The following is a 21,919-nucleotide window of genomic DNA, read 5'->3' as shown; positions in this document are numbered from 1 at the left end:
TATCCCAGGAGTAGACCTCTCTCCTTCGTAGAGTAAAATCTGTCTAGAATTATTGAAACCAGAAAAGATGAAACGCAAGGAAGTGAGAGGGGGTAGAGGGCATAGAGAAGAGAAAACGTGAAATGAAGTTGGTTTGATGAATCGAAAGTCCTCATAAAAATGTCTGCTCTGTATTCAGAACGTTGGCGAAATCCTATGTTAACCAGATTAAACAAAAAGTAAATGATTAAAAAGGAAACAGTTCGGGGAAATACTTCTTTATGAAACTCAAAATAGCACCTCCGTAGGAGCGCTATGTTATGGAACAACACAGTGTTGAGACAGACAAAATAAGAAATAACATGGCGGCCGTTCTCAAGCAGATGCCAGGGAGAGAAAAAGTGATGGAAAGTTGAAGTTTCGTTGTTGTTTTTAACAAAAATATACTCCATAAAGTCGAAAAATGGCTATGACAAGCAATGCTGCAAGAGCAAATGAGTTTCACTCAGGTAAAAAACTAACATGTTTTGCAAATTTCAATATTTTAAAACTGGTTTTCGAAACTTTTTTGTTTGTAAACAAACCTCGAAATTGTTGGTTTTTACTGAGAAAATTTTTGATTGTAGTGTATAATATGCAAAATATAAGATTCTAGATCACAGATTACAGGTACATTTGAAACTGTAGTGCAAGAATATGTTTAGCTAGCTGTGTTAAAATATCTATATATCAAACAACAGGAAATTTATTGCTCTTTTATCAGCCACAGTATGAAAAGGAGGGGGCGTACAGGGGTCGCAGACACCGAAATACCGACACATATTTCTTGGATTACCGTCAACAACGACAGCAAAATTTGTTAAAATCCTTATTTTGTCACCGAATGGCATGTTTGAAACCGAAATACCGTCACTTTTTTCTTCGTAAATAAAAACAGGTAACTCCAGAAGATCAAATTGATGATCAGGGATCCTATCAAGTGTTTCAACCACCAACTCCTTTTTTCTGTGAGTGGCATGTGGAAGGGCCATAATATAAACAGCAATTGACCAACTTTTGTTTGTTGTGTGACCGGATTTGATTGCTATCGTTAACCTTAACGTTTGACTTGAACTTACGTCTGATCCCAAAGAGTGAAGAATATATATTGGACAATAAAAAGGATCTGAGGCCGTCTATGTTCATTGCTTTGATTTAATGATATGTATTCGTCCCTGTCATTTAATCCGTTGACTTATAAAAATTCTATCAGCCGATTGGTCAGTAATCAGATTTAGTAGCACTTTTAAGATTTACAAAATGATAAATCCAGTCAGATAATGCAGAATCCATTGTCCCATGATTTTGCTTGCCACCCTTTTAATTTTCAAAGCTAAATCCAGTAAAATGATAACTCTATTGACATACCGGACTGTTCCATGTTTTTGTCCAGTGCTAGAAAAGAATTATTAAACCAAGCTGGACACTGTCATACAAATTCACGTCTTCGGTTCGCCAAGTGAACAGTTGTGAGTGGGAATCGAACCTTGGTCGCCTGTACAGGAATCAAGGTTGATGTCCACTTTACCACAATGCCTCTGGGGTTCGGAAGTTGTTAACACTAACGTCTCGCCAAAATGTGTATCACACATTTATGTATGCTGTTAAAGTGCGTTACACGCTTTTTTTTTTATAAGAATAGTGTACTTTGGTTGAGGGTGAGCATTATTCTTATTTTTCTATTGTTCTAAACAATAGGCCTATTGTTTTAAACCCGAAATCTCACCCTGATATTCTTATAGAAGTTATTCTTATAAAAGAAAAAGCGTGTATCATACGGGGTGTGCCACAAATAAGTTACCCTCTTTGATTTGATATTGTAGGCAGTAGAAATAAGATTTTTCAAAGATTGTTTCAGAATCATTCATAGGAAAGCCTAACTTAAAATCTGGTTTATTACTTTTAAATTTTACTTCATTGGCTCAAAAAACAAAAGTTATGTTCAAAAGCCTAAAATATCAATTTTAAAAAATGTCAAAAAGGCGAAAAAAGAGAGTATTAAATTGATTGTAATGAATAGAGACTCAAAACGATTTTATGCATCAGGAAATGTATTTCCGTGTAAAAAGCACGTATTTACAAAGTTAAGCATCCCTGTAAATGCAGAGTGAATCAAAATGAGCTGCAGCAGCTCAAACAAGACATTTTTCTCAAAACTTTCACCTTCTCCACCTTTCTCAACGGTGATACACACACAAAAAACTTTCGTAAAACTCTTGGAAAGATGTTGTGGGGGTTGAAGCATTCTGCATCTTGTTTATGCCCAAGGGGAAAACAGAAGTAAAAAAAAAACAATAGAGATATTAAAGAAAACATAAAGAGTGTTACAAGGAGCAAAATTTTTTAATTTATTGTTTTGGTAAAAGAAGTCCTTTCTCTCATAAATTGATACCCTTGTTTTTAGCCTTTTTTTGACATGTTTTTTAAATTGACATTTTAGCTTTTTGAACGTAACTTTTGAACCAATGAAGTAAAATTAAAAAGCAATACATCAAATTTTAAGTTGGACCATCTTAAATGAACAAAAAATTAAAAATGGTGCATTTTGTTACCTGACTTTCATGAATAGGGTTGGACTTTAAGTCATTTTCTAAGTTTCAAGTTGATTTGAATGATTTCCCAAATATCACTGTTTGGGTTCTGATGAACAGATATCCAACTTTCTAACCACTACAAGCATCGGACTTATGCCAGAATATCATCTCTTACACAAAAGCTTAATAAATATATATTTAATGGCCTTGACTCCCAAACTTAAATTTTGAAGATGTATGTTTGTTTTTGGCTATGTGAAGAAGGCAGACAACTATTTTTAAATTTTTAAATTTTTAACAGTTTTTAAGAACACACTCTTAATTTATGTCACCGTTATAATCTCTTCGGTATTTTTTGAGTACTTTTGATAAAGAATAAAGAGCTATTACTCAATTTCTGGGCAATTTAGAACCGTACTGACAGTTAAATCTTTCACAAAACGTCAGCAAATAAATGTGAAAAAAAGATCAACTTTATCATTGATTATTTTTCTTTTTAGCTATGCTCCTTGCCAACCATAGCAAAGTCAGTTTGGAAGATTTCGAGTTGATGAAAGTTCTTGGCACTGGAGGTAGGTGGTAAATCTGTTAAATTTCGAGCTTATTATAATTAATATTGCAGAAATTTGAAAAACCCTTATTGCCTCTGCAATTTCTGAAGTTGAAAGTCCTGATTTGTTGTAAATATTGAAATTCTTTTCTCTGTTAGCTTATGGCAAAGTGTTTCTTGTTCGTCGAAAGACAGGAAAAGATAGTGGAAAACTCTTCGCGATGAAAGTGATTAAGAAGTCAGCTATAGTGTCCAAAGCCAAGACCACCGAACACACAATCACAGAACGTCATGTCTTGGAAGCTGTCAGGTGTTGCCCCTTCATTGTCACTATGCATTATGCCTTCCAAACTGAAGCTAAACTTCATCTCATAATGGGTAAGTGAAGAACAGACAGCCATTTGTTATTCTTTCCCATTTATAGAAATTTGAGGTATACCTTGATGAATCTTTTCTGTCTAACATATATTATAATCATAATCTTTGAATAAAGTTGTTTTCTGTTATTCCTCTCTCACTAAATTGTCCATAATTTTGTTACAATGTTTAGAATGACAATTTTATGTACATTACATTCTGTTTTCAGATTATGTGAATGGAGGGGAGCTTTTCACGCACCTCTACAATCGCGAACATTTTACAGAGGAGCATGCAAAGTTTTACACAGCTGAAGTTGGAATTGCACTGGACTTCTTGCACAAGGTAGGAAGAAAAAGCCCCTTTGGGATTGATATTTTTATACACTGAATGTTTCGATGATTTCTAATTACTGTTCAAGTTGTGTAGAAAAACTGGACTAAAATTCAAAATAAGTTTTGCTTCCTTATTTCAGCTTGGGATCATTTATCGAGATATCAAGTTGGAGAACATTTTACTGGATAAAGATGGACATATTGTGTTGACGGATTTCGGTCTCAGTAAAGAATTCACACCTCAAGAGCAGGTATGTTTTCTTACGATAATTTGTTCTTATTGTGCGAGTTTTCTAGACAGCTTTTTAGTATTATCTGGGCGACCTCTCAACACAAAAAAAATTAGTGGAAATTAAAACCTATTTGCTTGTCTGTGAAAGTTAAACATCCTACCAAGTTTTGCCAATGCTGAGAAAACATAATTAAGAAAATATTAATTCAAATTTTGTGCTCGAGCGTTGTGGAAAGGTGAGAGAACTGTTATTTCTTTCGTTTAAGAAATGCTGTGTCGGCAAACGGTATGAGATACGTGAAACTATTTCCTTAAGCTCAAAACAACTTCGTTTTAGAATGATGGGCGAGCATACTCTTTCTGTGGCACTATCGAATATATGGCACCTGAGATTGTCAAGGGAGGACAAACTGGCCATGGAATGGTATAAATATTATTTTATTTCTCTCATTTATTCATCTCCAGGTCAGATTGTTTGTTTTCGTTTCTTTAACTGTTTGTCTGTAATTAGCTTTTATAAAGCTCACAATTAAATGGAGTTATTTCTTATAGTGATATCTCAAACTAAACCGTTTTTATTTAGTCTCAGACGGCACCTTTTTCATTTTAAATAAGTTTCAAAAATAGCGACAACTTAATCTGACCTCAAAGTTCCACCGGAATTCGCAACGGGATGAAAACAAACTCGTGAAAGCCATATCATAATTGTATCAGTGTCTCCCTCGCTAGTCAAAGTACAAAAAGACCAATTAGATGTTCTTTGACAGGAAATTAACAACTTCCTGTTTCTTGAGATATTGATGTCTTTGATGCGATTGCTGAAAGACGGAGCTAATCTTTTTCGGATTTCGAAAAATTCGATTAGGTTTTTAGTTCCTTTTCTAAGATCAGTTTCTGTCTTCCTTCCGTAATTCCTTGAGGATTTAGCGAAGGATAAAGAAAACTATTTTTATTTTGTGAATGTTACTGTAAGAGGGAGAGTGATGGATAGAGAGTGTAACATATAGATTTGAATTTTCCCCTTTTCTTTTGAACATTCTTGATCAAATTTAAGCGCAGTCTTCTTGCTATGAAGTCATCATTGGAAGTACACCGCTTTTGACCCGTATCTACTGTCTAAAATACATAACAAGCAAACAGACATGAAATATTTGTCTATAAGTATATTCCAAATACTAAATTAACGATCAAAATAATGAAAGTTCGTCGAGAGCTTGTTGTAAATAACCAAAAAGTATTTCCAGTACCTTTCAATTCAGCCCTACGTAAGTAAGTAAGAAGTACTGTTTTAAATTCTTTCTCCCAATCCTGATATTTAACGTCACGCGTGCAATCTTATTTTCTAATAATGGGTAGCTAAAAGATGAGGACATTCTATTGCTTATTGTCTCACCCATTTGTTAATTTGATGGTTTTTTTTTCGATTTTTGTCTCCAGGCGGTGGATTGGTGGAGCCTGGGCGTGCTTTTTTACGAGCTGGTGACCGGTGCATCACCATTTACTGTGGAAGGCGCAAAGAACACTCAGTCAGAAATCTCCAGGTAATTGTGTTCGCCAAAATTCCTGTTAAAATCTTAGAAGTCGACTCCAAATTTTTAAATCCAAGATCTGAAGTTTCCAAAAGAGTAGAGAAATTTCCTTATTGACGTAAACCACAATTTAGATAATCTAATAATCTGACTTTGTAGAGTCCGTACATGAAATTCAAGTGTCGAGAATTGTGTGTATTGCAGTGGAGTCTCTTTAACTCGAACTTCTATAACTGTTGGATGTTCCCTCAACTCAACAAATTTTGTGGTCCCTTCAGTAAACAATGACTCTTTAACTCGAACAAATTTTTGTTCCATGTGCGTATTCGAGTTGCGGAGACTTCACTGTATTAGCCATCTTTTGAATGCCTGTATGTCATCTTTGTTTAGACGCATAGTCGGTAAACAACCACCCATGCCACGAACTCTTTCACCCTATGGTCAAGACTTAATTCTTCGTTTGTTGGACAAAGAACCACAAAAACGTTTGGGTGGAGGTCCCGGAGGTTTCGAAGAAATCAAACAACACCCTCTGTTCCAGGTAATAAGGGATGCTGTCTTTTTGCTGTTTACTTTGCATAGTTCAATAATTGAGATTCTGTGATTATATTTCTTGGCAAAAAAACCTTATGAATTATAATCTAGGAATAAAGCTTATAATCGATTTCTTGTGTCAACATAGTATAAAGGGCCAAATAAAACAAATTCAAATTCAAACAAACAAAAAGATCTGTCCAGCTCACGTATTCTGACTTACTCTCTTTTAGTAAGAGTGCTTACAAACAGGCTACAACTAAAACCGATCAGAAGAGTAATTCAGACTGAACTCTCGCCTTATCATTTCAACTAAACACGTCCCGCTTAAATCCTCTTTCATTTCCTTACAGAATTTCGATTGGGACAAGCTAGGGAACAAAATGCTCGAACCACCTTTCAAACCCGTCATCAAAGACGACACAGACACAAGTAATTTCTCCGAAGAATTCACTCGAATGCTTCCTATTGATTCACCAGCTATCATTCCCAAGAATGCGGAGAAAATTTTTCAGGTATAGCAGTTACTTTCTCAACGACCGTACACTTTGAATAGAGATTCAACCACAATTAAACGAAGAAATTCAAACTAATAGCTACTTTTGAACCATACTAACTTGATTCTTATGTTTGTCACTGAAGATATTTGATATTTGACCCTTTAGCTCATCAATTAAGTCAATTCTTTTTAAACAAACTATTTTGAACAGAGACTTCTTGCATGACCTTAGAGAGTTTGTTTTGTAATGGTTGCTCCCCTGCATTTACTTATACTTCCTTGCAGTCCTTTCTAGTCTTCTGAATCATCACTTTTTTCCTTACAGGGTTATTCCTTCATCGCACCTTCAGTATTATTCGGGAACAATGCAATCGCTGACGACATCTTTGCTGCCAATGCTAGTGGCGTTAACAGACCTGGTAATGCTTCGCTCATTTACACCAGTATGTTTGAGGTAAGGACCAGAAGCTTAGTTGTGTAGTACTGTTGATCATTTGTCCGATACTAGGCTTCATTGTTTGAAAAATTTAAAAGCTTGGTCTATCTCGTTTGTCAAACTCTAAATAATAGCAGGAGTGATCAAAACAGAACTAACCGGACCTTTTCATTTATGATTCGATCTTTGGATGAAGATTTACAAAATGATTGAACAAAAAGATGTGTTCATTTGAACAACTATAACTATTCCAATCATCCAATCGAAAATAAAGACGCGGTGCAATCTTCAAAAAAAGGCTCTCGGTCTCGCTTTGTCTTCAATTTCTTGTTTATCGTTTTTCCTCTTACAATTTCTTCAATCAATTATATATGTGTTAAATGCATAACCAGGTAGGTCCATAAAAGTCACTTTTTCTTCTTACTTTCAGACCTCTTCGTTCCACAAGCAATATTTATTATCCGATGAAATCCTCGGCAAGGGCAGCTTCTCAATTTGCAAGTAAGCTATCATGTTCAAATTCTTTTTCATTGTCATGTTTTAGCATGGAAAGATTAAATCTCAACGTTTTTGTTGGATAATGGCGAATATTTTCTTAGTTTCTTTAACGGTCTCTTGTTTCTTCTGTTTCAGGAAATGCGTCGATCGTAAAACGAACTTAGAATACGCTGTCAAAATAATGACCAGAAGGTAATATTTGAAATAAACTTTTAATTTTATGATTGTGATTTCTTATTTGCATCTATTTCATTTCACAATATTGTTGTCGCTTTGCTTTTAGAGCGGACCACAATACGGAAATCCAATCGTTGAGGATGGCACAAACCCATCCAAATGTCGTCAAAATTCATGAGCTCCACGAGGACGAGGTATAAAAAATATTTCCTAAAGATGTTTTCCTCCATGCAAAGCTTAAAAACCTTTTTCATCGTAGACCATCTTATTTATACCACTTTATTTCTAACAATAAGAATTTAGCTTTTAGTGAGGAAAATCGCTCAATTAATAAATTTCATTAAAAGTCAAGCTTTATTTTGATTTTAATTTACATTTCAAAAATCATTCACTCAATAAACCATCATGACAATTTTTCCACTTTTTTCTTCCAGCTGCATGTCTATCTGGTGATGGAGTACCTCCGTGGAGGAGAATTGTTGGAACGAATCAAAAGTAAACGAAGTTTCTCAGAAACCGAAGCGTGTGATATCATGAGAAAACTCGTCTCCGTCGTCAAATTTCTTCATAAAATCGGAGTCGTGCATAGAGATCTTAAACCAGAGGTAACCGACTCCTCGCTTCTGTTTTTATTATCAAATCTACAGTACCCTTTCGATATAATCTTCGAGAAGAGATGTTACGCCATGATGAAAACATTAAACTCTGCCAAACTCTAAAGGCCTTTCTCCACTTTCGCGCGAAATGGGCGACAGTTTTTTTCTTAGCCTTTTTTGCCTGAAGAAAATATTGCGTCATAAAAGTTTTGCGCGAACAAAAAAAAAGTTGAAGGAAGTTCTACTTTTTTCATCCGTTACGTCAATTTCGACCATTGGAATTGCTTCATTTTTCAACCGACCAATGACCTTACAAAAACGTCAAAAAGTTTTCGCTCATGTCGTGGTAAAGGTAAAGTGGAGACAGGAATTGAGTATCAATCAGTTTATGCAAACCCTTCTATTTCTCAGGGAAAAGGTTTAACTTTCATCATCATACAACATACTTCTTCCGTAATAACAGATGAATTCTTATAGCTCCACGGCCATGTTTTCATTGGAGCGACCGTTGCGAATAAAAGCATCTAAGCCAGCTGTTCAATTTTTTTATCATATAGTTTAAGATATTAAGAAATCTTTTTTCTCCAAACATGTATTTTAGAATCTGCTGTTCACTGACAAGACCGAAAGCGCACAATTAAAACTGGTGGATTTTGGATTCGCGAAGATCAAAGGCAGTCAACCGATGCAGACACCCTGTTTCACTTTATCTTATGCGGCGCCAGAAATCTTGAAAAATGCGACCGGTGAAAATAAACCCAGTAGTTACGATGAGTCGGTGGATATTTGGAGTTTGGGTGTTATTCTGGTAAGTTGTGTTGCGTTTGAATCCATCACACATAATATATACTATTCTAGAACTTTTGAGTAGTAATTTCTTACGAGCAGGTCTGGAACTAGGAGCTCCGCGACTCATACTGCCCTGTTTTCTTACCCCACCCAAAGTCCAGATTAACATTTTTTTCTTGGTTAATAATATTTGAGAAGTTACGGAGTGATGACACTTAATTTCTTAAACAAGTTTCATTTGTCTCACTTAGTTGCTTCCACTTTTTAATATTTGATAGCCTACCACATTTGTTTATGTGAATCTCTACCAATAAAAACAAATTTCACTTTTTCCATTCAGTATACAATGTTATCAGGGAAGGTTCCCTTTCAACCGAAACAATACACGAACCAATCAGCGATCGGCATCATGAAGAGTATCATGCAAGGTGAAGTTTCGTTCACCAGAGAAGAATGGAGGGACGTCTCGCTCTCTGCAAAAGGACTTATTCAAGGTTAGTTTCACAACAACGCTCTTTCTTCTCTCAACTTTTCGAGGACCATGCACCAGCCAGGTACACAGATGGAAAAAATGGTGATGCACCTCAAAAGATCTCTTTTTTAACATCTGAGTGGAATTGAATCTTCAATCTAGTCAAGTAAAAATACCAAATGTACCGATGAAGTATAATACTCGTTCTTATCTTAGCCAATTAGATTGACGTATTTTACTTTTTCTCTCAGGTTTGCTGAGAGTGGACCCAACCAAGCGAATGACAGTTGAAGATATTTTATCGCATGAATGGATCACAGGGCGTATCGAAATGCCTACAACGCCCCTTAGAACGCCAAACATTCTCGATTCTTCTGGAAACTTCGTTGGAAAGGCATTTCAAGTTGCGTTGAACGCTTATCACAAAGCCGCCCGAACGGTGACGCTCATGGACGTCGCGAGTGCGCCGCTCGCTAAGAGGCGGAAAATGAAACATTCCTCACATGATCGTTCCCCTTCAACCGGCTCTTCAGGGTCGGAAAAATCGGATTTGAGTTCCATCGATTTGAAAGAACATTTAAACAGCGGAGGAAGTCGAAAACGAAAAATGGAGGAGTTGACGTCCAGCTCAACGATCACTTCAGCTCAAGGTTTGAACACGACAAACCAGGAAGTGTATGACCGATCCCATCTGCAGCTTTCGTTAAACAAGCCAACTGTTCCTTCTAGTAACACTGGACCATCTCCCGTCTCAACCATAGGCCTTTCTAGTGCCACAACGAGCACCGCAAATATTCAAAATTTACAAACTAACATTTCTACGACGAATGGCATGGTCAATTTATCCAACTTTACGACTGCATACATTTCATGTAATAATAAAGCACAGACTTTCTCACAAGCTGCCACCAATTATTTACCACCCACCTACCAGCAAGCAACGAGCTCGCAACAGGTCGTTCAAACCATCCCACGTCAATCATATCAACCACAACCAGCAACAGGGGTCATAGCACGACAACAACAACAAAATAACTTTCAACAACCTCATTTTCTACAGCCATCCACGTTACCTCAACACACAATCCAAGTTTGTAGTGGTGGTGGCGTTTCCGGATATCCACAACACCCGCTTCCACCAATGAACAGTATGTCCCCAATAAATCCAACGGGCTTAACGCGGAACATGCAAATGCAGCCTTCACAAATACCACATAATTATCCATACATGAATCAAATTAGTCAGCAACCTGTCAATCAAATCAGTCAGCAACCCGTCAATCAAATCAGTCAGCAACCTGTCAATCAAATGATGTCCATGCAACCTCGACACACGAACGTAACAAACTTTCCAGTCAACCAAACTCTAGTACAACCACCGCCAAGTGGCTACGTTTCCACAATTACGCTAAAACAAGACCCACAGTACGGTATACCTACCGCCTACCCCGTTCAGCAAACTTTGAGTGGCGCTATGCCACCGCAAGGTGCACCCAGCACCGGATATAACGCCCTATGTACTCCATGGGTGGATCATCCCGCCACAACGGGAACATGGTCAAACTCTAAGCTACCGACGGGCGTTCAACCCGCCCAATATCAGAATAACACTCCTTGGAGTAAAAGCGATGACGGAAATAACAATGTTTTACCGCCTCTGTACCAAAATCAACAATCTAGTCACTCTACAGGTGGTGGTGGTGGGCCCACGGGTTAAGCTTGATTGAGATTACATTTTCCATTTACTTTGTTGTCTGTTGCTAAATTATGTTTTTATAATGAGAAATAAGATGAAATTAACTGTGAACTTAATCTTCACTTAAGTTAGATCCTTCAATGGAATGGTAACACTGTTTCTCCAAAGCACACGATGGTTTGTTTCTTTCTCTAATCTATCTCTTTTCTATTTTGTTTTTCTACCCGAATGATTTCAATATTTTTTTATACTTTCAATTGTTTTTTTATGAATTTTAAAATTCTTTCTTCTTTGTGTAAATATTTTAATGACTTTTATAAAATTATACGAAAATGGTATAACTTATGCTTTAACTTCTGTAGAAAAAATAATATGACTCTTCTATCAAGAAATTATAATCTTTCGTAAAAATATATTAAGTAAAACTTCGTAGCAAACATAATAAGCAAAGATGGGACTTTTAAGTCCACCAGGCTCTGCAAAAGACAAATATTGTCCCAAAAACTAGCCAATTTTTGGAAAGTTAGAAGCCTACCTTAGCAACTTATTTCAAAATTGTAGGAAAGTAGATTTTATGACTTAGGATATTTCAAAGGGAGCAGTGCTTTCTTTTTATTGTTTATTGATAAAGACAAAAATTAGGAGCTTTACAAAAAAATGTAAATAGATCAGGCAATATTTTTCAAAATAAAATACAAAGTAGATATTATGTCAATAATTCTTCTCAAGCTTTCCTTCCAATTTTCCGCTCATACTTGACACCAAACTGGGAACAGCTACACAAGAAAATACACAATCATTTTTCTCCGAGCATTTGGTTATAGCTGGCATGAACAGTGTACAATATATAACACATCGTACTTCCTAACCTAGGTTTCAACCTGATTGCAACATTGTGAAACGTACTTATCTTTGTCATGTCAAGGTTGACGAATCAGGCTAACAAACGATGCTGAAAAGGGGTCCCGAAGGCTAGATTGACCCCAATTCCTCACGGACTAAACTCAGTCTCTTTCCGAACTACGGAAGTAAAAACCGAGTACGAGTATTTTGACAAGGGAGAATCTTTGAGTGCAATTATCCGAGAGCCAGCAAAACATTTAAAAATATTACTACAACGTATAATGAATCCTCATTTGTACGTCATTTGATTTCATTATCTTGTCTATTTGTGTTTTTCGGTGTTAACGTCTCTCGTAGACTATGCTATTGAAAAATAAGAATAACCTCAAACACGCAAATTAGCAATCGGGTGGAAATTTTGTCCGCGCGGGCGAAGAATAGTCGTAGGGGCTCAATTTATTTTCCGCCGCGCAACATATATTACGTTTTATAATATACAACTATGTTATATCGTAATATCATAATAATATATAACACGAACGATAGCATCGTCTACGTCTCTCGATGTTTCGTTTCACCATTGTTTCCTGTCGTCTTTTGCCAGGAAGACCGGAAAAGCAATTTAGAAAAAATATTACAGTTGACTTTTTTTGTGAAACTTGACTAACTTCAAATGAGTCGAGGTCGAATTCGAAAAATGCTACCATTTTATTCCCACACACCCACATCACAAACTCGTTCCCAAAGCGTAAGGAAATTCGTTTCCAACTCCCTCTGTTCGTCGGAAACTTCATTTCTGAAATTTTCCACATGGTATGAAATCTAAGAGTTCGGCGCACCAAGGTCTAATTAAATAATATAAACTTGTGGTCTGAAACTCGACAAGTTCTAAGTGTCGCTGTCCCTCTATCAATCAGAATTAGATAATCTTTGCAACTTGATCAACATATTCAATCCTGTTGAACGAAAAGTATCGAACCAAGTGAAGCATCAGTGTCTTCGGCCATCCTCAACTCTAACCCTGAAATCTCAACAACATATCCTCTCAACATTTTACTCGCTCTTAGTGCTCCACCAGTACCCACAATCCTTTGCACGTCGTGTTTCCGACGAAAGTCTAACGGCATCATTCGAAACATGTTCTCAATTATTCCTCGGCTCATTCCTGCAACGATGTTTCCGAGGGAAAGGTTATCGGGTCGAATGTTTCGCACCGATGCTGAAAGATTCGGGTCGTGCCGCTCGCCAAAAATTGTGGGTGAAATTTCCAGGAGGGATGTACCAGCATCTGTTTGTAATTGGTTGAATTTTATTAAGACTTCGCTGGATGAGGGTACGTTCTGACATTCGAGGTCGGTCATCCATGAAACGAGAGAGGTAGCTAATTGATGCAAAACATTCCCTCCTATAAAAAAAAAAAGATGCTTTCCGAAAAGGTCTTTATTACTACGCGCACACACCCACTCTAAAGATCATGCCCGCTTCTGCCCAGGTTGGCGGACCACTTTTATCATTTCATTCAGATTTGGGAATGCTTAACCCTATTTTTATCAGGGGGGGGGGTGTTTTCCACCAGGCTGGCACTCTTTTGCTAATAGCTCACTGAAAATTTTTTTTAACACTCTGAAAGTTTTTGACTTTTAATATAATCCTATTAGCAGCATGTATACCAAATTTTACAATTATACACCGATCAGATCAGGTTTTATGACTTTATTGTGCAGGCATATCATAAAATCCAGCTAAAACCCTGTAAAATCCCAAAATCTTAAATTTAGCATAACTTTTGATCTAGCCATCCAACTGACTTCACATTTTGACAGGTTATAGGTATTAATGAAAGATTTTAAAAAATATTTAAAAAATTTTCAAAAACTGCTGACGTCATCAAAAATGACGTCATTATTTTTTGAAAAAATTTACTCATTTTCTGCATGGATTTTAAACCTTGATTTTATCAGTATGGTAAAAACCGGCAAATATGTTAAAGATATTATTTTTGGCTTTTAGAAATTTAAAACAGAATTGAAAAATCTCCATTCGTTCAACTTTAATTGCTATTTTATTGAACAGTACTTTTTCATTGGTCAGCGATAATTGTTAAACTTTGTGATGACGTCATCACCTTTATGATGACGTCATCAACCCAAATTTTTTTCTATGAACTTTTATGATAGAAAACATTTGTGCCAAATTTCAAGTCCATACCTTTTCTAGATCAAAAGTTATGCAAGGCTGGTGGAAAACACCCCCCTTGAGAATACAAAATCCGAAAAAGCCTGATAATAATAGGGTTAATGAGCTTTTGAACCGCGATAATTGACTTGAGAACTGATTACTATCATTCAACATTCGGGGAATCTTCCAATCTAAAGGAAGAAGTTTTGGAGCTGTGAAATGTGCTGGATGTTTAGAAATTTAAGATGGGACAAACGTTTATAAAAGGCATAAACCGGACAGCAAACTGATAAAGTAACTTTCAATCAGGACTTATTTTTCTCACAGTTTGAACCTACAATTAAGCAAAACAAAGACTCGCCAGTGATCTTTCAAACACCGGCACATTTTAAACCTTCAACATTTAAAACACATACCATTCAGCGAAGCAGCAGTTACAATGACGTTTTCCTGATCATAAGGAACGATTTGTAATTCAGAATGATTTTGTGAGATTGTTTGGTGAACCATTGATGAATCTTTGTCCACAATGATGGAAAGCTGAGCTGACGTGCCAATGTTCAAAACTAAAATCAAAACGACATCAATTTGTTTATGAATTTCTTAAATTTTTAGAAAAGTGATGTACTTGGACTAGGTGGGGTAAGTTCCCAAAGACTACGCCTTTCGACGACGGTATTGACCCCATCCCTGACTTTACCGTCAAAAACTTTCATTAATTTAATGGTTGATCCCCTCTACGAAAATGGAATATTTCATAGAAAGCCTCATTGTAAAAATATACACGCTGATTGTTGAAATACCCCCCTCCCCTCCCCACATTGCTCACCAGCCTCATTTCCCTTCGGTCGACAAGAGCGGACGGCGCATTGCATATCTCCCAAAGCTCCATAAACAACTGTGTGATTTTTTGTGATTCCATGACATGAAACCGTTGCCATGCCAATAGGTTGCTGAACAGGAAGAACTGTGGGTAATAGAGATGGATCGATCTTTCCTGAAAAACTGAATGAATAGTTTGCTGATAAGTTGGCAATCTTGTATCCGGTACACCAGCCCTAATTTAACAATTCTTCAAAAATAAGCAACTTTATATTTTCAGAAACCAGTACAGAACAGTACTTCATAGAATGCATCCTCCTAAACTGCAATCTTCCCTTAAGGGGGCTATATTCTTAAAATTTAGCTGGGTGCTTTTATCATTAGCCCCCCTGAAAAATTGCTGGGGGCTTGACGGACAACTTACATTTCGCTTTCCCACGCCATCAATTCTTCATCAAAATATCCCCAACTTTTTGCATTGTGTGGTGTCATATAAACACGTTCAGTCTGAGTTAACAACCAAACTATAAAATCCATAATGGTACCACACATTGTGTAATCTTCCAATTTGCCTGCTTCCTGTAGCCATAACAACGAAGCCAATCCATACCCCGTCGAAACACCATTACCACAACGACTTTTAGGGAAAGATTTCAAAAATTCTTCATCGCATCTTTGATCTTCCCACGTGATCAAATTCGAATGTTTTTTGACACATCCATTCATTAGAGAGGTAAGAGTCTCATGATTTATTATCTCCATAATTTTTGGTTTCCATGATACAATACCGTGCATCTGCCCCGTTACAACAAAGCGAGATACTTTCAAATTATTTCCGAACTTTGACAAACAGTCATCTAAGGAGCGAACTAATGCTCCGATATTTTGTTCTTTGTGGGTATACATTGAAAGCTCACCAGCCTCTTGGTAGCCATTATGGAGAGACGATTCATATTTGAATTCTCCATCAGTAAACAAACAGCACTTGGTGTGAGTGGTTCCGATATCGATGCCAAGAACCTCGTCTGTCATCTTGGCATCCAAATTCTGATTATTATCTATAGATAAGTAATTTTCATTTTTCTTTATTATTTCTGAAGCTATAAAAAGAAATAAAACGAGTAATCACCAAAAAAAATCAACAGAAATTTTCTGAGTACCTAAAAGCATCCATCGTGATTGAGAGGCTCTAATTTCCAAGGATTTCCGAAAAAACTTTAGGATTTGCATTTGAAGAAACTTTCGACACAAGAAACAAAGCTTACAGGTTCGAAATCGTTATGGGACAGTGATGGGGTAAAAAGGGGAAGGAATCGACCAGAACTTCTTAATAAAAGCAGTAGTATTTTGTTAAAAAAATAATTGTCTATGTACAATTCAAAGACTAATAGGGGACCTATCAATGTCTTCGGGAAAGCAGGTTGATTTGTAGCATTTGATCAATTAAATAATTATATTGTTTTCGATGTAATAATCATTAACCTTTACCACGCCGAGGCCGTAAATTTACGTTCTAATATATAGCCGAGGCCGTAAATATACGTTTTTCATGGGGTGTTAAGAAAAGCCGCCCTACCGCCTTAAAGACGCCTTTAAATCCCGGGAAATGTCTTATATGACGGAGAGAAAATGTAAACAAACTATTTTCAATAGTTTGAAACCACCTACTTTCGATTTTAACTGTCAAAACAAACTGGAAAATCAGGCAAAATATTCTTTTGGAAATTATGAGCTCATTGACTGCTGTAACTAACTTTTTATGTTTATTTAGTGGAAAATGGTTTGTTTTATTGGTTGGAAATGTTATGTATTGCTTGTTTGTAGTTTAGTCAGTGTTTGAGGTAAGTTTCTGCCTCCTTATTCTTTAGTATGACGACGACACGACGGTACATTAAGGGGGAGGACTGGAGGCTTGTCGGCCGTCATCGACCGTCACCGAAACCCAAGTTAAGGCTTCTGATAAGGCTGCAAAGAGTTTCAAAGTGTATATACTATGTTATTTCTATTGCTTTCATGCTGGTTGATGATAGGAAAGTCATTTTTAGCTGTTTTTAGTGATATTTCCCATAAAAATTACCTCAAGGGGCCTCTGCCTTACGTGCCTCTGATTTACGTGGAAATTTTCTCGAAAACCAAGGTTTTCTAAAAATGAATTCTGCCTTTTCTAGTAAAGGTATGATTGTGATTTTTTGGCTAGCAGTTGTAGTTATAATGGTGGAAACAATGAGCCAGAAAATTATGGTATCACAAATGTTCTCCCCACTTTTTTTTTAACAGGAACTTAAAATTTTGAAAAATATGACAAATTGCGTTTTGAATTTTTTTCAACTCTAAGGCAGAAGACTACTGTGTCACCATTGATAGAGAAAAATCCTTTATTTTAACATTTTTAGAAAGCAGGATAGTTGGGCTTTCCAGAATGGGCTTATTTTTTTGAATCGGTTTAGTAGATCAAAAGTTATGACGGAAAGCGTAAAACTGTTATTTTTCCCAAAAAGACAAGGCGTGCACGGGGTGAAGTTCCCAAAGAGAAGGCGTGGTAAAGGTTAATTAATTTCATCATCAATGGTATAAATCTAAATTAAAAAATAAAAAATATTTGACAATTTGACAATAATAATTTAAGTAAACACTTTCCCTAATTTGAGTTGTTTATAGTCGGCTCGAAGCTGAACGAATTGTTGAAGAACGGCTTTGTCGATATCCGCCTGAAAAAGTAAACGTTTAAAATGTGTTGTTGTTTTCATCCAATATATCTATAAAAATGGTTACACCAGAAAGGTTATAAAGAATAACTAATTTACATTTCCCTAGCTACTTAAGATCAGTTCAAAAATCTACCAAGACTTTCGTAAGACATTGTATACGTTTGCCACCCCCCCCATATTTAAAAAGCTCTTAATTAAGGGGTCTGTAAAAGAAGGGCGTGGCCTCACTTACCAGCTGCTCATCGTTACCCACTTCCTTCAGATTATCTGGTTGGACGACCAACAAATTGAACAAAGCCAACAAAACACCGAACAAACGTTCGACCAATGGGATTTTGAGTTCTTTCATCGTGTGGCGGTACTCGTTGATGTCGCATAACGCTATCATCGCTCCTGGGGAAAGTGAAAGAAAAATAAACAGACAGTTAAACCTCTGCATACACCTTTCAAAAATGTTGAAAGTTCTTATGAAAGAAATTGTATAATTAAAATTGAAGTAAGTTTAATCACGTAAACGGCGAAATGGTAGACGGGAAATTCAACAAATTCTAGGCTCAACTCAGAATTCAAATAACTTTGAGTGCAAAAAATCTCAACGATATTCCATCCAAAAGCCAACACTGCGACATATAAAAAGTTTTACCGATGTCGGAGAAAATATATTGGTACATGTGATCCAACAACAACTTATGAAAACGCGTCCCAAACTCCGTCAACACCAATTCCAAATTCTTGCCATCTAAACCGAGCCTTAACTCGGGGAGCACGTTTTTGATGTACCGACAACACTTTTGACAAGCCTGTAGGTTCAAGAAGATGAGTGTGTTTTAAGCAGATTTAGACCAAATACTCGAAAAAAGGATTTTTAAGTATGCTTTCAGACTAATTGATGAAATGAATTGTTGAAACAAACATCAAATATGATCTAACATTTGGGCTGAGAATGAAACCGTACAAAACTCTGACCCAAACTATTGTTTTCGTAGAGTAGATTTTCAACGCGGGTAATATTTGGGAGAACGTTTTAACAGAGAGGAAAATACAAAAATAACAGGGTCTCCTTACAGTTGTTTGCGCCATAGCTCCCAATGTTTCGTTTTCAGGACGGAAATCTGTCTTCTTTTGTTCAGAGTTCAACAAAAATTTCAAGTAGTTCACCATACTACTCAACACTCTGCAAAAAAAAACGAAATAATTAAACAATTATCAACAATATATGATTTAAAGAACTTTGAGAGAGAGTCTATCACGTAGGGCTCAAGGAAAACTTAGGAAAATCAACCATGTAATTTTTTAAGCAAAATAAACAATATAATGGTAAAGGAAAATTTAACGTGCATTTTTAAGGAAAAGAAGCCTTATATTTTAAAGGAAAGTCGATCATGTATTTTAAAGGAAAATCAATCATGGTCGTCATCTTTTGATAAATAGTGTTTATCAAACATGTATTTTCTATGGAAACATTGACATGCTGGTTTAAAGCAAAGAAGTAATAAAATATTCAGACAGGATCATCACCTATCAATGCCTTGGTTTAGTTTGGTTTCCAAAGTGTCAATCAGTATTTTCTTTCGTGAAGCGCATTTACTGTAAATCACTGAAGATCTAAGGAAGGAAAAAGAAAAGTATTTCACCATCCTAATGCTCATTATCAGCTCCCATACAGTAATGCACACTTCAGGCGTAGTGGTATAGTGGTTATCGTGCTTGACTTCTGTCCAGGAGGCTCGATTTCGATACCCACAGTGGCACTACGATTCACTTGGCAAGTGAATGCTCCTTCGCCCGGGTCAACCCATGCCATGTGAGGGGAATTGGGTACCATAACTCTGATACAAGAGTATGGGTAGATATTCCAGACATTGTGGTGTGCTGAGAAACTTAGGAGGTTCTACACCTTCTGGAACATCCGTTCTCCCGTGTAGTTCGAGTGTCATGGTATACACCATGGCTCGGCAGCTCGCATCTGCAGGGTTGCAATGTCTGCTTGCGCTGTGATTCCTACTCCATCGTGGGTAGGACCCATTCCGATGCATCGGAGGGCATATCTATCTATCTGCAGTAATGCAATTTCATTTGAACTAAAAATGTGTCTTACTTTAATATACAGCAGAGACAAGAGAGGTTGTAACTTTTGATAGAATTCAAATTGAGCAGCAGTTTTGTGTTTGTTGAAAAGATATTCAAGAGTGAGACAGTTATCAAATAGAAAAAATCCAAAAATACTTAGAAAATGGATATAAAAAATGAAGAAAACAAATCAACAAATTTGAGAAATTCATACCCAACATTTCGGAGGATGTAATCGGTGAAATGTTTTTCAATCAAATGGAAGATGGTATTGGACGTTGAAAGAACGTTCAAAAACAAAAGATCTGGAGGTGATTTCGGTTCCAATGGTGGAAGAACTGTGAAACAAATAATTGTGAGCTACATTTACGCGAAATTTGAATCCAATTAAGGTTTTTATTTTTTCTGGCTTATTTTCGGACTACAAAAAGGTTATTATTAGAATAATTAGAATTGCAATAAATAAAACTTTGAAATACAAAGCGAGTTAAAACCTTCCAATCGAATTACTCAAAGAAAACTAGTTACTGGCCTTTCTGACTTGAACTTTATTTCTCATTCAATGAGACGCTTACACTGCAAGGTGACGTCAATGGCATATTCAAAATGTTCTTCTCCAAGATATTTCAAGAAGATCTTGAAAATTCGATACACGTTGCTCGGTAACTCAGATGGTGAAGAAAGCTGAAAACGAGAAAAAAAATGTTTTCTCCTGTTTTCTTCGGAATCATCTCCAGTTCAAAAAGGATAAAGAAGCTTCACACCTCCTTAAGTGGTGCATCTTTCTTAGAGATCTGTCAAAAAGATCATATCTGCTATGACTTCGAGTATGTTTGCTTTAAGTGTGCACCTTTTTGCTATCATGTGGAAACCATGGTAGTACAATATAGTTCCACATCTTAGAGTGCACACTTAAAGCAATTGGATTTTCATTTAAGCCCAAAGAAAGTTGAGAGTCCTCTTCGTAACAACGGCATAAACTGTTAACAGGCAAAGAGCACCGGTAAAGCAAACGAAATGAAAGTTTGGTTACCATTTCGGCCCTCCTGATGGCCAGTTTATTATCTTGCAACAACGAGACACAGACATCTTGCGAGAGAAGGTTTTCTTTCAAGGCGTTCTTATCTCGACCAGGAATTTTCCGTTGGAGCTCACGAAGGCTGTCCGGCATGTCCGAGATGAAACTAGAAAGGAAAGAAAGTTTCAGAGGGATAATTAATTAGTAACCTTTTCAAAAAAGAAGTAAAACTTTGGAATGAGACCGATATAAATGCATTATAGAATGTCTTATAAATTGTCTCTTCATAATTAGAGTACTTAATACTACTGCAGATCGAATTACTGCATTGTAGTGTTTGTAGAGTTGAATACTTTTGTTTGATTTCTTTCTTGATATGACCAATGCTGTTGTAGAAGCGGTTCAACGTGGAAGCGGATTCTTCTTCTAAAAATTGTAATTCGTCTCTAAGGAAGAAAGAAAGAAAGAAAGAAGAGTTCAGTTGAGCTTCAGTTGGTAAGTTAGATATTGTAATTCGTCTCTAAAGAAAAAAAGAAAGAAAGAAGAGTTCAGTTAACTTCAGTTGGTAAGCTAGATATTGCAATTCGTCTCTAAAGAAACAAAGAAACAAAGAAGGATAATTCAGTTGGTAAGCTAGATATTGCAATTGAAGGTGACCGCTGTGAAAAGAAAAGAAGAACAGGTATATTCAATAAAAATAAATAATAGTATCGAGTCACTCAAATCAAGGCTAAATCAGTCATTCCACAGACGACCACAGGTGAATTTTGAGAAAAAATTATATATGGTGTTCAGGTCAGGGGAATGTGTTTTCTGCGAGAAGGAAGAAAGAACAAGCAACATGCTGAATGGACCTACCTAATGATTAGCATCAGATGAAAATAAGAAAAAAGTGACAATAATTGTACAAAAATTCAGAATGGAAAAATAAAGCTTGTGTGTTGAATATTGTAAAATGGTTAAAAGGAATTTCCCCAAATACGAAAATCATTGAAACCATTCAGGCCCAAAAAACCCTATTTTTAAGC

General features: G+C 36.4%; 3 protein-coding genes across 4 annotated transcripts in view; 1 reads left to right on the top strand and 2 right to left on the bottom strand.

Annotated features, from left to right (window-relative positions):
• The first annotated feature begins 332 nt into the window (after positions 1 to 332).
• On the top strand, positions 333 to 11,970 carry LOC136798328 (ribosomal protein S6 kinase alpha-5-like). The gene is made up of 17 exons (XM_067054923.1): positions 333 to 488; positions 3,053 to 3,124; positions 3,262 to 3,480; positions 3,689 to 3,804; positions 3,935 to 4,045; positions 4,364 to 4,450; positions 5,464 to 5,567; positions 5,946 to 6,096; positions 6,443 to 6,604; positions 6,914 to 7,042; positions 7,455 to 7,525; positions 7,658 to 7,714; positions 7,806 to 7,893; positions 8,134 to 8,304; positions 8,897 to 9,103; positions 9,425 to 9,578; positions 9,808 to 11,970. The coding sequence occupies exons 1-17, from the start codon at positions 443 to 445 to the stop codon at positions 11,271 to 11,273; spliced, it is 3,411 nt and encodes a 1,136-aa protein (XP_066911024.1). The 5' UTR covers positions 333 to 442; the 3' UTR covers positions 11,274 to 11,970.
• A 1,021-nt stretch (positions 11,971 to 12,991) lies between these two features.
• LOC136798329 (sedoheptulokinase-like) lies at positions 12,992 to 16,191 on the bottom strand. The gene is made up of 4 exons (XM_067054924.1): positions 15,520 to 16,191; positions 15,103 to 15,278; positions 14,690 to 14,839; positions 12,992 to 13,500 (listed from the first exon to the last, which is right to left on the bottom strand). The coding sequence occupies exons 1-4, from the start codon at positions 16,125 to 16,127 to the stop codon at positions 13,046 to 13,048; spliced, it is 1,389 nt and encodes a 462-aa protein (XP_066911025.1). The 5' UTR covers positions 16,128 to 16,191; the 3' UTR covers positions 12,992 to 13,045.
• A 1,446-nt stretch (positions 16,192 to 17,637) lies between these two features.
• Positions 17,638 to 21,919, bottom strand: part of LOC136798327 (exocyst complex component 5-like) — a 34,594-nt gene continuing 30,312 nt past the window's right edge. For both annotated transcript variants that reach the window (XM_067054921.1, XM_067054922.1), the window contains exons 12-20: positions 21,245 to 21,337; positions 20,907 to 21,057; positions 20,449 to 20,557; positions 20,088 to 20,211; positions 19,322 to 19,408; positions 18,869 to 18,977; positions 18,447 to 18,603; positions 18,036 to 18,196; positions 17,638 to 17,803 (exon numbers count right to left, since the gene is read on the bottom strand). In XM_067054921.1, coding sequence (XP_066911022.1) covers positions 17,717 to 17,803; positions 18,036 to 18,196; positions 18,447 to 18,603; positions 18,869 to 18,977; positions 19,322 to 19,408; positions 20,088 to 20,211; positions 20,449 to 20,557; positions 20,907 to 21,057; positions 21,245 to 21,337 — 1,078 coding nt within the window. In that variant the 3' untranslated portion in view covers positions 17,638 to 17,716. The remainder of the gene's footprint in view (positions 17,804 to 18,035; positions 18,197 to 18,446; positions 18,604 to 18,868; positions 18,978 to 19,321; positions 19,409 to 20,087; positions 20,212 to 20,448; positions 20,558 to 20,906; positions 21,058 to 21,244; positions 21,338 to 21,919) is intronic.

The sequence above is a fragment of the Clytia hemisphaerica genome, unplaced genomic scaffold (genome assembly GCF_902728285.1).
Source record: "Clytia hemisphaerica strain Z4C2 unplaced genomic scaffold, Clytia hemisphaerica genome assembly, whole genome shotgun sequence".
Lineage (NCBI taxonomy): Eukaryota > Metazoa > Cnidaria > Hydrozoa > Leptothecata > Clytiidae > Clytia > Clytia hemisphaerica.
This window is presented reverse-complemented; position numbering and strand designations above follow the sequence as displayed.

Bases quoted from the DNA above. Each gene is read 5' to 3' on its own strand.
- LOC136798329 (XM_067054924.1), bottom strand. From the start codon at position 16,127: ATGACAGACGAGGTTCTTGGCATCGATATCGGAACCACTCACACCAAG. The intron at 15,279-15,519 runs GTAAGTTGTCCG...CTATTCATTCAG, and splicing joins ATGGCGTGGGAAAGCGAAAT to TTTTTCAGGAAAGATCGATC. The intron at 13,501-14,689 runs GTATGTGTTTTA...TTTTTTTTATAG, and splicing joins AACTGCTGCTTCGCTGAATG to GAGGGAATGTTTTGCATCAA.
- LOC136798328 (XM_067054923.1), top strand. From the start codon at position 443: ATGGCTATGACAAGCAATGCTGCAAGAGCAAATGAGTTTCACTCAG. The intron at 3,125-3,261 runs GTAGGTGGTAAA...TTTCTCTGTTAG, and splicing joins GAAAGTTCTTGGCACTGGAG to CTTATGGCAAAGTGTTTCTT. The intron at 6,097-6,442 runs GTAATAAGGGAT...ATTTCCTTACAG, and splicing joins AACAACACCCTCTGTTCCAG to AATTTCGATTGGGACAAGCT.